Source organism: Apostichopus japonicus, chromosome 13, assembly GCF_037975245.1.
Source record: "Apostichopus japonicus isolate 1M-3 chromosome 13, ASM3797524v1, whole genome shotgun sequence".
NCBI classification, from domain to species: domain Eukaryota; kingdom Metazoa; phylum Echinodermata; class Holothuroidea; order Aspidochirotida; family Stichopodidae; genus Apostichopus; species Apostichopus japonicus.
In genome coordinates this window covers 2,913,710-2,929,469 of record NC_092573.1, presented here as the reverse complement: position 1 = coordinate 2,929,469, position 15,760 = coordinate 2,913,710, and the positions used below count along the sequence as shown (strand labels likewise).

The 15,760-nt window shown below is 37.3% G+C and overlaps 1 protein-coding gene across 2 annotated transcripts; it reads right to left on the bottom strand.

Annotated features, from left to right (window-relative positions):
• Positions 1-5,513: 5,513 nt before the first annotated feature.
• LOC139978527 (bifunctional peptidase and (3S)-lysyl hydroxylase Jmjd7-like) lies at positions 5,514-15,674 on the bottom strand. 2 transcript variants are annotated; one of them, XM_071988823.1, is made up of 7 exons: positions 15,257-15,674; positions 14,546-14,699; positions 9,816-10,069; positions 9,344-9,400; positions 8,837-8,932; positions 8,332-8,568; positions 5,518-7,370 (listed from the first exon to the last, which is right to left on the bottom strand). In XM_071988823.1, the coding sequence occupies exons 1-7, from the start codon at positions 15,324-15,326 to the stop codon at positions 7,279-7,281; spliced, it is 960 nt and encodes a 319-aa protein (XP_071844924.1). In that variant the 5' UTR covers positions 15,327-15,674; the 3' UTR covers positions 5,518-7,278. The 2 variants fall into 2 exon arrangements, with proteins under 2 accessions (XP_071844925.1, XP_071844924.1); XM_071988824.1 differs by lacking the exon at positions 9,344-9,400 and having other exon boundaries at positions 5,514-7,370.
• Positions 15,675-15,760: the final 86 nt, after the last annotated feature.

Here is a 15,760-nt window from a genome sequence, read left to right as displayed (position 1 = left end):
GAAGTCGCGCCTCATTAGACAAACCGAACGAAATTGTAAGGTGCCTCATACCCTCCATCGATGTTAACCATAGTAATAAACATGTTTATATAATTCATATACCGAATATAAGTCTTACGGGTTAAAAATGATCTTGCAGATGACAGTCGAAGTTATTTGTGCATAATAAAGTATTAAAATAATTAAAATAGTTATATGGTATTACAATAGATGTAATATAGCCTATAAGTTACTTGTACAAGAGTCATTTTCCTCAACCAGATGTTTGAATCTGAATTTGATCGTGTTGGTATGCGAAATGTAAAATACGATATGACCGGATCAGTACTAAAATTTGAGATTAGCGTGATTGATTTGAGCTGTTGACCTATATGAGGGTTGTTTTTCCGTGTACATAATTTTATCAGTATAAGTCGCTCGAAGTCATCATGCATCTTAAGAAGAAGGGAGATAAATAAATTTAAACAAGAGCCTAAGGGCACTGTGGTTCCTTGCTTGGGGTATAAGACAATACACATCATATTATCAAGCAAGATTGGGCTGAAATAGCCCAAGTAATTGTCCTACATGTTCCCATAAAGTAACCAACACTATAGCCAACACTTTTGTGATCACAAAATGTGATCTGATTTTTTATCAAAAGGCACTTTTGAGATCTAAATATGGCGTCGACAATGTAAGAAATATAAGAGACCTACAAGCGTGTCAACAGATATGATAACAATGGTGCCTCAGATGACATGACCTTGAAGTTTCAAAATGTTCCACCACCCCATTCACAACTTGTCCCAAAATATCAACCATGTCACACCTTGGCATTGAGATTTCATTGCATTAAATGTCAAAAAATGAACTTTTGAACTTGTATGTAACTTCACACAAAGGTCACCCGGAGGTCAACCAATTGACATTTTTGATCGGTGAGACCTAAATAGAGCATGACTGTAAAAATTCAAACATTTTTTCTTTGCCCATTTTCTCCCCCCATAATACTACTTTTTTAACATTGGCTGACCTTTGGTGACCTTGGATCACATGACCGTTAAGTTTGAAAATATTCCCCTATACCATTTGCAACTTGTCCAAAAAAATCAACCTTGTCACACCTTGGCACTGGGAGTTATTGCATTAAATGTGTGAAAATTAACTTTGACCTCAAATAACTTCGCACACGAAGGTCACACAGGGGTCAACCTATTGACATTTATGATCAGAAGGTACCTTTGACATCTGAAAATAGCATCGAAACTGTAAAAAATCCACAAAACACGAAAAGGTCACCAGAGGTCAAATTGAGGTCAAGGGTCACCCAGATGCGGGTCGACAATTGGACTTCATTGAAGCAACTCCCAACTCTAACGGACAATTTGTTCTCAAGTTATCGCAAAAATACTAGTTTTTTATCATTAATTGACCTTTGGTGACCTTGTATCACATAACCGTTAAGTTTGAAAATATTCCCCTATACCATTTGCATCTACTCCAAAAATATCAACCTTGTCACACCTTGGAACTGGGAGTTATTGCATTAAATGTCTGAAAATTAACTTTGACCTCATATAACTTCGCACACGAAGGTCACACGGGGGTCAACCCATTGACATTTATGATCAGAAGTTACCTTTAACATCTGAAAATAGCATCGAAACTGTAAAAATCCACAAAACACTAAAAAGGTCACCAGAGGTCAAATTGAGGTCAAGGGTCACCCAGATGCGGGTCGACAATTGGATTACATTGAAGCAACTCCCAACCCTAACGGACAATTTGTTCTCAAGTTATTGCAAAAATACTAGTTTTTTATCATTAATTAACCTTTGGTGACCTCGGATCACATGACCGTTAAGTTTGAAAATATTCCCCTATACCATTTGCAACTTGTCTCAAAATATCAACTGTGTAACACCTTGGCACTGGGAGTTATTACACTAAATGTCTGAAAATTAACTTTGACCTCATATAACTTAACCTACAAAGGTCACCTTGGGTCAACTTATTGACATTTTTGATTGATGAGACATAAATTAGAGCATCAAAGTATAAAAATTCAAACATTTTTTTCTTTGCCCATTTTCTACCCCCAAAATACTAGGTTTTTAACATTAATTGACCTTTGGTGACCTCGGATCACATGACCGTTAAGTTTGAAAATATTCCCCTATACCATTTGCAACTTGTCCAAAAATATCAACCATGTCACACCTTGGAACTGGGAGTTGTTGCATTAAATGTCTGAAAAATAACTTTGACCTCGTATAACTTCGCACACGAAGGTCACACGGGTCTCAACCAATTGACATTTTTGATCGGAAGGTACCTTTGATATCCAAATCTAGCATCAAAACCAAACATTTTCTTTTTTGCTCGTTTCCTCCCAAAATAAGCACATTTTTTCTAATGTGACCTTTGACCTTTTGACCTTGGTTTCAGATGTAGTTTAATCTCCTGATTCCAAAAAACAAAACGAAAAGTCTGTACAACCATCCTAACTCCGACCGAAAAACTTTGACCCCATATAACTTCGCACATAAAGGTCACACGGGGTCAACCTATTGACATTTATGATCAGAAGGTACCTTTGACATCTGAAAATAGCATCGAAACTGTAAAAATCCCAAAAACACGAAAAGGTCACCAGAGGTCAAATTGAGGTCAAGGGTCACCCAGATGCGGGTCGACAATTGGATTACATTGAGGCAACTCCCAACCCTAACAGACATTTCGTTCTCAAGTTATTGCAAAAATACTAGTTTTTTATCATTAATTGACCTTTGGTGACCTCGGATCACATGACCGTTAAGTTTGAAAATGCTCCCCTAACCAGTTCACAACTTGTCCCAAAATATTAATCTTGTCGCACATTGGCACTGGGAGTTATTGCAGTTTTAATATTTTCGGTTTTTGAACCATAACTGACCTTTGGTGACCTTTGTGGGCACCAAAAACAATAGGGCACACCTTCTCCATATGGCGGATCTATAGTCCAAGTTTGGCCTCAATCCAACATTCCCTTATTGAGATAGAGCGTACCCAAGCAAGTGTCACAGACACACACACACACATACACACATACATACATACATACATACACACACACGCCAACCTGACTGCATAGGTTCCTTTTGCTAAAGCAAGGAACCAAAAATAGTAACCAGAGAACAAGACACACATGTAAATCAAAGTATATTGTTAAACTCAGCTTTTTTTCTAGTTAAAGTAAAAGATGTTTGAAATCGCCTATCCAACATCTAAGTTGCCGCATCCTAATCAGATAACATGTTTTTACAACATGTATACTTTCAAACTAGCAAGCATGTTTCGACTGACGCATACAATTTTACATTGTATATTTCTCATAAGCCAAGCGTGAAAAATAGTTGATTTAAATTTTTATGGAACCTTCTTCATTTTACATCTTTTTGCATGCATATAGACGTGATAAGTTCACCGTGTTGCATTACAACTTGCTATCCTACCCACGCTTATGACCCTTGGGAGCCCTTTTCTGAGTGGAAACGAGCACATCATAAGTCTTTGTAATTATTATTATTATTATAGTCGCCTTTCTGGCTTTTCAACTTACGACGACGACCTCTTGTTTTTGTTTTTTTGTCTTTCTTTTCTGTTCTTCTTTACAGAAGCCTAGTCATCCAGTCCCTTTCTTTTTCGTCATATTAAAAGATTCCATCATCTTTGAGGTATCGATTTTGTTTTTTATACTTTCGTATTGACATAAAGCACTCTGCAAAAACAAAAACACAGGAAATTAACACGGAGGAAACATTGCTCAAAACCTAGCAGAGGTAATTACTTCTTCTGCAGGCGGAATATGCAGAATTATCATGTAGCGTTACTAAAAGCATATTTCAACAAACATTCTTGAAGAGTGCTATACGTGGGTAAATTTTCATTTTATATTATCGCAAAAGAGCAAAGCTGTCGAAAGCTTAGGGCATATATCTATCTATCTATATATCTTTAGATATATACGTAGATATATATATATATATATATATATAACCGAAAATTCCATTATATTTTCTAAATCATTACTCCTTATTTGTCAATTATGAGTCATATCTTATTTCTCTGGTTTCCGCTATTAATATTTTCTTCTGGAGTAAACGTGGATTTTCGTTATAATATATTGTATATATATTATATATATTGTATATATAGGTCTATTATATATATATATATATATATATATGTATATATATATATATATATATATATATATATATATATATATATATATATATATATATATATATATATACCTATATATATATACCTACTACGGTGGTCCTTATTTCTAACTTTCGTTTCTCATACAACGTTGCATTATATATAGTATCTGGTGTGTCATGAGCTTCTTGTGGCCTTGTAATTGTGGGACATGCGCAGTCATCTTTTGTTAAGGTAGGTTCATATTGGGGAATCACCTTCACCAGGTGGGCACGAAATTTTAAATCTTAAAGTGAAGCGAAAATGTTTAGCTATATCTATATATCAAAGGTAGATCCTATACAAGTTCCAAACATAGTAAATGTATTTCATCATGTACTTTCCTCACTATGAATTTAACAGGATTTACAGACCGTTACAAGGGGAAGGGAACATTTTCCACTTGGGGGGGGGGGGGTAGGACACCGATTTGACACCGCGAAAGTCTTCATCTTTGTTTGTCTATGACGTTCAGACAGGGGCGGACTGGGTCTTAAAACCGGCCCGGGCATTTTTCACCTAGACCGGACCATTATTGATTGATATGTTACTTACATAGTGATCGCCTAGATACAAAATGGTGCTATATTTCTCAATTATGTAGGTTACAATAATCCATTATAAAAGGCCCCAAAATAATAACTAACATTAGTCTAATTTGATAACCAAACACCCTACTGTATGTGGGTCAGTTTTATTCATACTAGTAATCTTTCAGGACTTGCTAGTGAGTGATATCCAAATAATCTAATAAGATTTTATTTTTTTCCTTCGTTTTCTGGAGAACGAGGTGCAGATTAATAAAATATGTATTCTCTGCCAATGCTATGTATATGTCAGAATGCATTGGTCACCGTACTGGTATATCTTGTCGTAAAAATATTAACTCGGACGGGTTGCCAATAGCACGTTCTTTTGTTACGAACTTACAGACTAACTAACATAGGGATGTCATGAGCTGATTCCCACAGTTAAAAATATATTTCTACACAGCCCGTCTGTATTCTATTAACTACTGTGAAAATAAGCTGTCATTTTTACCAGGCTCCCCAGCCCACCGGCCCATCGCGCCACCGGCCCACCGGGCATTGCCCAAATGCCCGTGTGGCCAGTCCGCCACTGCGTTCAGATCAAATGGAAAGGGGCAAGGGGATAGGAGCCCGTAGAGGATTTTTGATCGAGGTTCATGGGTTTTTGTTGTTGTAACGGTCAGGTACCAATCGTGGCCAATGGACCACCCCCCCCCCCACCCACCCAACGACCATTCCCTCCTCACTAAAACATATCCTTATCACCATTATTTTGATACACGTTCCTACAAGATCAATGTATATACTTAGAATGCATAATACCATTAACTGATAAACCAGAGTTGGCCGGTGATCGGTTTCCTTGGCATGTCTATATGGTCAATCTTCCCTCTTGGTTTCGAATTAAAACGGTTTTAAGCAAACACCCGTTTTCGTCATCTTCTTATTTCCTCTTTCCAATGTTCGCTGAATTAAGCAACGCTAGCGTAGGCGGATATGACTTGTTTTCTCTGATCAGCCTGATATTTGATTCAGCACGAAATCTATAGGATGATACCGCGAAAAGAGTAATCACCTAGAAATTACTTTAACAAATATGACGATTATTCTGTTATTTGTTTGGCTGAGAATTTCTGCCACGACTCTCATAAAATGCAGTTCTAAAATTAACTACTTGATTTCAGGATCGAAAAAGTCGAGGAATGAACTTTTTTCTTTCAACTCCCTGTAGTAAACGTGGTCATAAAACGTTAATTCTGTTTTTCTTATGAATATTAATCAATTCAAGGCCATGTAAAAGATGTAAACTGATATTTTGTTAGTAACGAACCTAAGCGAGCGTATATATTTGTCGCTAAAAAAAGAACGGTTTTTCGGCGGAGCAGTCTAAAAATCGAGATGTTTTGCTTAATTCATCATCAGACTGAATAATGCCTGCATGGTTAGAGTCCATCGATCATCAACCTATCTCGTGTATTAGCGTTTAATGAACCTAGCGCTCGCGATGCAAATACAATTCCACCACATCCTTTTTTAGTACACAAACACTGAATATTCATATTTTTTATTTTACGTCACATTCTTATGACGTCATAACTTGTTAAAGGATGGTTTGTTTACATAAATTTCTCTTCTTTTTATTGCTTTTGTGTGTGTGAGTATGTCGGTGTGTGTTTTAAGTGTTTATTGTAGTGGGATTACTAAATATAACAGCATCGACTGACGTAATAAAATAAAACATTGTTATCATCAAAAACACAAACATTTGTGGCTGAATGAATGATACAAAACTAATCATGATCCTTGCCTCCTATGATACAATTTGAGAAAGTCACAGCTTACATGTTTTCTCAAATCTACACACAATTGCATACATTATTTTATACTAATCATCACCATTTCCAAAGGCGGAGAATGCCAACAAAATTATAAAACATTGGGTTTCGTTCCATCAGACTTTAATCTGATTTCAGTGTACAGTAGTCATTCAAGTATGTTCTGCCATTTGAGAAAGTGACAGCTCGCATTTACATCCAACCCAGAAACAACTGCTTACATTATTTACAAATAATCAGTGCAGATAACCACCCCTCCAGACGACAGATAAACAACCCTCCAGATCACAGATAACCACCCCTCCAGACCACTCTTAATTCTCAATCAACATCCTGCTGCGAACATGGTTTGTAGCTATTGTCCAAACAAGACGTCAAAGGTCATTATTATTTGCCCTAAAAATATGCTGGAAAATTCAAATAATGGTCACTCATTCTCAAAGTTAAACAGTCAAGTTTACCACCAGTTTAACGGTGTTCTTCCTCACCAAGACGTTTACTTTGTTTTGTTGAACACTCCTCAATGTCTGGGAATAATTGGGAGAGTCAAAACACTCCCATAAATTATTCTTAGCCTGCCTCTTATATAGTTTGAGGCGAATTACTGATGACCTATAATGAAATAATTTACTACAGACATGTCTGTTAACACTCTTTCAATGTTCTTTTGTCTTAAGATATGGATGTCACCTATCATCATTCACAGTCGATAAGAGTTTTTCCACAAACTGAAAGTAGTTGAACTTGATGTCAAACTCCATGTCATACCAGTAGTTGACTGGAGAGAGAAAAGAAAGAAACACAAATCTGCAAATAAGTACTAAATCAAAAGCATGCCCAAAATATGGATCAGAGCTATTATGCTTGTTTGGAATCTAATCACCAACCTGAACCCTGATCACAAAGAGCATGGGGGGGGGGGTGGGGGAACACAAATCAGGCTGAATTATTGCAATTAATATCAGTAGTGATCATGATTACAGTTTGAAAATTGCTCTCATATCATATTAAAGCATCAGGGGGCTGGGGAGGGTCAGTGAGGGAAGGGGAGGGTCATTGGGGGCAGGGGAGGGTCAGTGGGGGAAAAATGCATAGCTCTGCCATGAGTTTCATGCCACTAGTCTCAGCCCAACGTTGAATTTGGCAAGTTTCTACAAAGTGTGTTGTCAGGAAGATTGGCGTGCGTTTAGAAGAAAATATTTGCATACTGTAAAAATTTACTGCATGGTGCCCAGTCTCCAAATCAAGTATCTTTTGCTGAGAAATGGAGAAATTCTCACTGGGGTAAATTATTCTGTTTCTGATAAGCATCTCTTGTTGCAGGAGTATTCAGATAGGTTTCCAAATGACAGCCTAGACTATTTACATCTACCTTAAGCTCTCAAGCTCTGCTGCATGTGACAATCATCGCAGTCATTTTGCCTTTACTGTAATTTATATACATGTACATAAATTTTGTGTATAACACTTTTTTTTCTGTACCCTTCTTTCCTTGCTCTCTTCCTTTCCTGTACCCGAGTGTTCTACTTTTTTTAAGCCCAGAGGAGTTCTAGAACACTTCCTTTCCAAAGTATGCTGTATAATAAACTTAATATCAATCAATTGTTTATCTTTCATATATCGTTGTGGAAATAACAAACATTTGCATTAAAATGAAAATTAATCCAGGAAAATCAAGTATATTAACTAAAACATAAATGCTTTTTTTATCATATTCGACAGATCTGTGTTTGCCTCACCTGCAATGGTACCTTCTCCCTGCCTTACATGGTGGTACCACATAGATGGCAGATACAACATCTCCCCTGGATGCAAAGAACAGTGGATGGGTCTTGCTTTACCATACAATGGCCATTTGCCCAAATCCGGCTTCAGTGGATCAACAGGAATCCATTTAACTTTGTCGCCAGTTTCGTTGGGTTCTACTTTAAATTCACCCGGGTATGTTTCCTTGTACGAAGCCACAGGATACATTTCTGTATAATTAAATGCAAATGGATGGAATATTGAGAACAATTTGAGGTTATGTTTTCCTATTTCCTGAGGCAAGCACATGTGTCTAGAATAGCCTAATTTCAATAGTTTTAGGTGTGGAAGCAAATATCAATAAATAATTCCATTCACTATTACTTCAGGGGTGATGTTGGCATGAGAATTGGGCAAATATTGATTACATATGGCATTTTTAATCTCTAGGGTATGAACAAGAAAGCAGATTGGAAGAGATAATGAGGATTATCTTACCGTAAGGTATGAAGGGTTGGTCGGTGGGAGGATGAAGTATAAAGTGCTTTACTCCAGTAATTACAACATAGAGATTTTCAAAATGATCTTTGTGCACTGAAAGAGAAAATAAGTGAAATATGTCATTTTTACAATATAAATATTTGAAACTTTTTTTTTTTAAGGGCTTTACAGTACATAATTTTTTTGTACCTCCATCAAAGCAAGAAACTGCATACATCGATAGCATTTGCAAAGAGTGATGCAGCGGTTGCTAATTGGTAAAAATGAGTGAAGTCAGAATAACTCTAAGTAAGGATCATGAATACAAACATCTTCTAAAATTTGTTACTTATAATAAATTATATAATCTCATCTTACAAACTTATCTCAGTCTAGTCTAGACATGATAGAGATTACATTGTGTTTCATTTAATAGCTATATCTTTAGGTTTACTTTTGTTTATGATTTGACAATCACTGTTGCCATGGAAACCAGAAGCGACATGCAGGCATACCAGAACTTACTTGATGACACAGATTCTTTACTCCCAATCCATAAATTAACCGCATCTGGTTTTTTATCTGTCATCGGGAAGTAATATACAAACATATTAAGTCTTGAATAAAACTTGTATCAAATCTGTAGCACATTCTACATTGGGATAATTTTTGTGTGTTTAACTTAAATGATTTTTATAATGTTACTATTAGTCCCTAACAAAATGGTCTGTGTGTTAGACTCAGCACTTCAGCCACTTTAAATAATGAGCCTCAGACTTTCCATAACTTTTCATAAGCTAAAACAAAGTATCATTGTATCGTTACATGAAATCACTGTGTGGCAAAAGTTGTGAACTTAAACACAATTAGATAATTCATTAGTCTAATTTGACACATCAAAAAGTCTGTGAATGGTTTTTAAAGGCACAACCTACTTAAGAATATCATCATGGTTGAATTGGAAGAGGGAAACATAATTTATTCATGCCTAACTCACCAAATGCCTCAGATGCCCAGGGTATCTCTCCAGCTACATCCTCAAGCAATTCTGGAAACTCAAGAGTAAGATTAGAATTTTGTTTCTGAATATAATAGATTCCTCTATTTTCTTCTTGATTCTCGAGACAAGCAACAAAGTCACAGAATTTCATCTGCTTCTCCTCTGGCAAGACAAACTGATTTTCAACGACGGCATCTGCAAGTCCATTTGGTGTTACAGCAACCGAAACCATCTTCTGCTTAAGAGTTTCCCTACAGAAACAGAAACAAAATTAAGGATTAAACTTTGGTCATTTATAGCATTTCTGATGAGTGTTACCCAGCAGATATTAAACTGTATGCAGGTTTCAAATTCTAATTTAATAATTACAAAGATATCTCTTTAAAATTTTGAAAAATACTACGAGAAATGATACAAAATACCAAAACTGATGACGAGAAAATAGCAGAATCAACAAAGAAGTAGCATCATGTAGAGGATACACAAAACAAAATTGATTATTTGTTTGGGGTTCAAAGCCATTAAAGTTGATAAAATGACAATTAATTTTGTACATTCTTAAATTACATAAAAAAATGATCCGTAAGAAATATCATTAGTTTTATCAATTAAAAGTTGCACATGCCCACTACTTGAGGGAATATGATTATGATGTGGTAAAAGTGAAATTTTGCCTGTTTTGCTCTCCATGGGTGAACTCTGTCATCCTCATGTTCACCCTCCTTTGTACTCTCATTTTCTAGAAACAGGATGTTGAGCAGTGGGCTACCTTACATGCATAGCCTCTCTACAACTGTGGGTTTAGTGTGCATGTGCTACAGAACTTAGTCCAGAGTTTGTTGCTTATTTTCTAAGAGATTGAAGGTCATTTTCTTAGTGTTTAGAGTATCTAATAAGTGTAGTAAGAGCGTTAGTTGTAAACACACTACATAGGGTACTGCTGCTCTTGCTTCCAAGGTCAGTAGCGCCTTGTATATGGTGAATTCCATGGAATTGATGCATTTTTCACTAAAAAACAACTTTAGGTTGCAGACACTTGAGGGAGATATTTGATATACATGACAGTTAAACTACCCAAAACAGGTTTCACCTGGCTTATAACGTATTTCTCCTCACTGCAGCATGCATTTAACCGTCAAGTGCTGCAGGGAATGAAAAATTAGCAAAATTTCCTAAAATTCAGAGTGCACCTTTAATAGTTGGCATGATTCCAGAAATGACCAACTTTGTACTGAGTATGAAGTCACCTTGAGACCTTTCACCTTCTGCAAAGTTACAGGTGTCTATATGAATATAAGTCTTTGTGTGATTTCTTGAAATAATGAGTGTGGACATGTCCCATCAGTCACAGTTTTTTAACATTTGTTTTAGTCATAAGCCAACAGAATGATTTCAGCTGTTGTTGGGGGTCTATCTATCTAGTACTACTCAGGGCATAATCTGGCATAAGCAGAGATTCTTCAATTGTGTATAGGGTTATGTGCTAGACAACTTGAAAGTTCTGTCCCATCAGTCACAGAATTAGGCTGCATGTGTGGTGCAATGCAAAATGGGTAAATCCAGTGCTGAAAGACAGGGAAACAGGAGGGAACGTTTGAAAGCAGAGGGGATATATGATGCATACAAAAAAACACAATCAGCGTATCGCAAACAGTGGGCCCACAAGAAGAAGCGGAGATGTCTTCACAACAGAAACAAGAGCGCCGAGAACGTGAATGAAAACGCAAAACAGAATACAGGTACAGTATATTCTTCAAATTAATTTGTTAGACCATGTTATTGAAAGCAGCTTGTGTCACTGACATGATGGTGACATGATGAAGTGTTCATTGACCTGTGACGGTTATCCTGAATCAAGATTGGTATACATGTCAGATCTTTGGATTTTAATGTCCCATCAGTCACAGTGTATGGTTCAGATAGTATAGCCTATATTGGACAGTTTGCAATGCCAAAAAGTATTAGTACAAGAATAGTATCGTTCCATTCAAACCTAATTTCCTAAAAAGAAATGACATAACAACTTTTATCATCTACAGCAGTGGCATTCACAGAGGTTTGTGGAGAAGGCTGGATCACTGCATACAGGCCCTTCTGTCCAAAATTTGAGGAATGCAATGTTCTTGGATCACAGAACAATGAGACCGAGTTGAAGGAACTGGTGGGTCTATCAGGGGGAAAAAGAACCTGAAGCACTGTACAACACACTCCTGGTTTGCAGTATCACCACAGGAGGGCCCGTCACACAAGTGAATTAGTAACCACAGAACCACTAGGCTGTAACTTCATTGATGTACTGTAAGGTCCAATCCAATCATTGGTAAGGCCAGGTGGACCCTTTTTATAGTATATGTATGCCCCTTTGCCTATTAGTTTTGGCTCTTTCCTTATGGGATATTGACCACTTTAGTATTTTGGGGAAAATAGAGAATACGCCTGAAAAAAATTGTATTAGACTTTCACTATATGATGGGCAGATTGGACCCTAATCCACAGTTGAAAGTATCTCGGTACTTTTGCTGCCCAGGGTTAAGCTCAGCATATTGTCAAAAGCTCATGTGACCTAAATGACTTCATCAATGTTGTATAATTAGTATCCTGTTCATTATCAATGGTTGCATGTTTCAAGGCTCAGCTCGTTCTGTTATTGTTAATAAATAAAATGCAAGTTTCAAATGCATATGGAGTGTGTTTCATTTTTCCATTTGTCAGTACTTGATACACAGAAGTGGGATGACATGAGTCCCATACATGGGCAACATACCTCACCAAATATGGGCCCAAACAGCTTTGCCAGTGAGGCCCCAACAAATCACACACCCATGACTCAGTCATATGGGGCTATATGAGACAGCAAGTGTGGAATGGAACAGGTTTTCCCATGGGCATGTGTCTGTTCTACATATGCCAGTTGCTTCTATGGGATGCTCATATGGCAAACCAATGGGGGACCCACACCCCCATGGGCCAACTCCAGTGGGCCCTACCTGTGATGACTATGGGTGACTAGAGCCCAGATGACCCAAGTTTAATGCTAGTTGGCACCATATGTGGATGCAAACTGAAGTTAGTGCAAAACAAAATTTGCTATAATTTTGGAGGAGATAGCGTCCCATCAGTCACAGAGCTTCTGTCCCATCCAGTGGCGTAGGAAGGTACTTTTGAGTGGGGGGGCTGAAGACTGATGGCCGGCCTGGGGGAGGGGTGTAAGGGGAGGGGGTATCCCCCTCCCCTTTGGAATTTTTTTGCATTTCCAGGTGGCCTCAGATGCAATTTGGTGCAATATAGCACACTTCAACACCCACTCCATTTTGTAAAGAATTTTGCATTTTCACCTGGCCTTAGATGCAATTTGGTGCTTCAAATGAGATTTTTTTCTCATTTTGAAATGAAAAAGGGGTTTTCTGACTTGTGGAGCGGGGGGGGGGGGGGGGGGGGCGGAACGATACTTCCGCCCCCCCATATTTTTCACTGGGGGGGCTGGCGCCCCCCCAGCCCCCCCGGTTCCTACGCCCTTGGTCCCATCAGTCACAAGGGAAATGCCACTGTGTGAAATAGTTAATGCCAATATTCTCTCAATGGTGGTGTTCTGATATAGCTACATTAAGTAGCTACCAGGAGAGGTATATACCCAACTCTTTCTTTTCATTCTGAGATAGCGCTTACAAGTTAACTAAAGGTACCTAAAAATGGTGGTCCCAAATGTCCCATCAGTCACAGGGCTACTCTAAGTGCTCCCTACTAAAAAGGAACACACTTATGTGAACAGTTCTTTAATGATGGACCAGCTGGGGGTAGCCCAAGTGAATGTTGCAATTTATAGCCTTCTGCCCCCTCCCACTTCTCAACAATATAACTTTCTTTGTTGGACTTTTCTATCAAATGTCCCATCAGTCACGCTGGAATTCACCAAATATTGTTACGCTGCATGAGTGAAGCAGTCAGTCACCAGTTGGGGCCATGCTGTTTGTTCAATGCTGACCAAGAGGTTCTATGACAGCAAGTTTTAATAGTGAAATTAATTAATTGAAGAAAACAGATATTTTTTGGGGTTGATGGCAAGAGTTTTCTGGTTGTGATGACACTGCTTCCCTAGATGTTTGAAGGTTTGAAGGATGCTGGCTATCATCTTTAATTAATACTGGGCAGAGGATGTTCTTAACAGTTCTGAACTTATGCTGCCAATATACTGATGAAACTGGATACTATTGCGTTGTGCCGTATTTCGTACTGCTAGCCTGCTAGGACCCCTTCCACGTCCCCCCTTCGGTGCGTCTCTTTTCAATGATATTTGCAACACTGAAAAGCATCCATTGGTTTGTTGGAAAAAATGTATTTCAAGGTGTTAATACTCATTAATAAGTTCAATAGCAATACATTTATATGAAGAGGCTCTGGAAATTATCACTTTATATGTAATGAAATTCTACTTGATGTTTACACTGTTTTATGTATACTGTATATGTACATTTCTGTACTGAAACCAGGAGGCCTTCAGTATATGTACACATACAAGTAGAATTTTTAAAATGTGTTTCAAACACATCAAAGCCAGATGTTTTGGTTTTGCTTAACATCAATTCAACATCAATGAAATGTCTGGCATGAGGTCATCCTGGATGGATGACAAGGAACTGAAATGCTGGACTGTCTACATCTGGTGGTTCCCTACTGATTGTAGTTGTGTAATTATTCATGAAAAATAACTGGAAGAGGTCCTACTTTACCTGAGGTAATTCAAGTTCCATATTTCCAAAGCTGGCCATTTTGTTACTGCATTTTTTATGATGACAGGTCTATTTGAAGTCACCCATCGACGATGGAAAGTAAGAGCAGATGGAGCTTTGTCAATCACTGGGACTTTTTCTGACAAATAAAGATCTGAAAATATATGAATATATATAAAAATAGTATTTTGTTATTGCAGATGGTTTTTCAAAAACATATGTGAACCAAGTTCTAATGATACTTCTTGAAACTTTCATGCCATGCTCTTGAATTTAACATATATGACTTCACTTTCACTTAATGTACCACTACTGACTGTTTACAAAATCATTGTGACATCTTTGAATGAATCCCCTATATATTTTTATTATGCAGAAAGTAGGACTAATGTTACAAATTTTACTGTAACTTATTAATTAGTTAATGGGTTATGGATGTTGACAGCTCAAATACCCTTGCAGTATGATATCACAGGTATCAAGAACATTGTCTTGCTATACACTACAGTACAGATTAAGTCTCCCAAGCTCATCGTGGTGGATAAAAATTCTTCTAGTTTCATTAAACAAAGCAACGGTACAGATGATTCCTATAATGATTCAGTTCAAACACTGTTAGATCCTTTAACAAGACATGTTTTAAATAATTAGATATATTTTATCCAGTTTTCTTCAGCCAAGGTATAAATCATGCTAAGTTTGGTAACTCACCCCTTGCTTCAGTTGCTAAATATTCAAAGCAAGAAATAAGATCTGATTTCCTCTCCTGTTGTTCTGCCATAGGTTCTTGAATTCACAGCTCGACAATTACTCATGGAGATAACTAGGGAAAATACTTGTTCAGGTCAACCTTGTGCAGTACCAGAAACTTCCTACCTTTGATTTTTGAGCATGGAGTTTGAATACCGTAATATTTTAGTACATGTAGTGTAGTGGGCAACTGAGAACCTGTTCCGCTAAAGTCGGAATTTTATGGATTATTCAGAACCAAAATTAAACGAACATGTGGCAGTATCATAAAACATTTCAAATGAAATGATACACGATTTCGTAAGTCGTATCCTTTCAGTTGATTTACCTGTCGTTACGTAAAATTAGAAGAAATTGGGAAAGTCACTCGGTCAAAGGTGTGGGGTAACAAAAGTAAACAAGTTCCCAATGATAAGCTCTGTGTGTAAACCAAACTCCAATGTGATACGGTGTATACAGTATGTC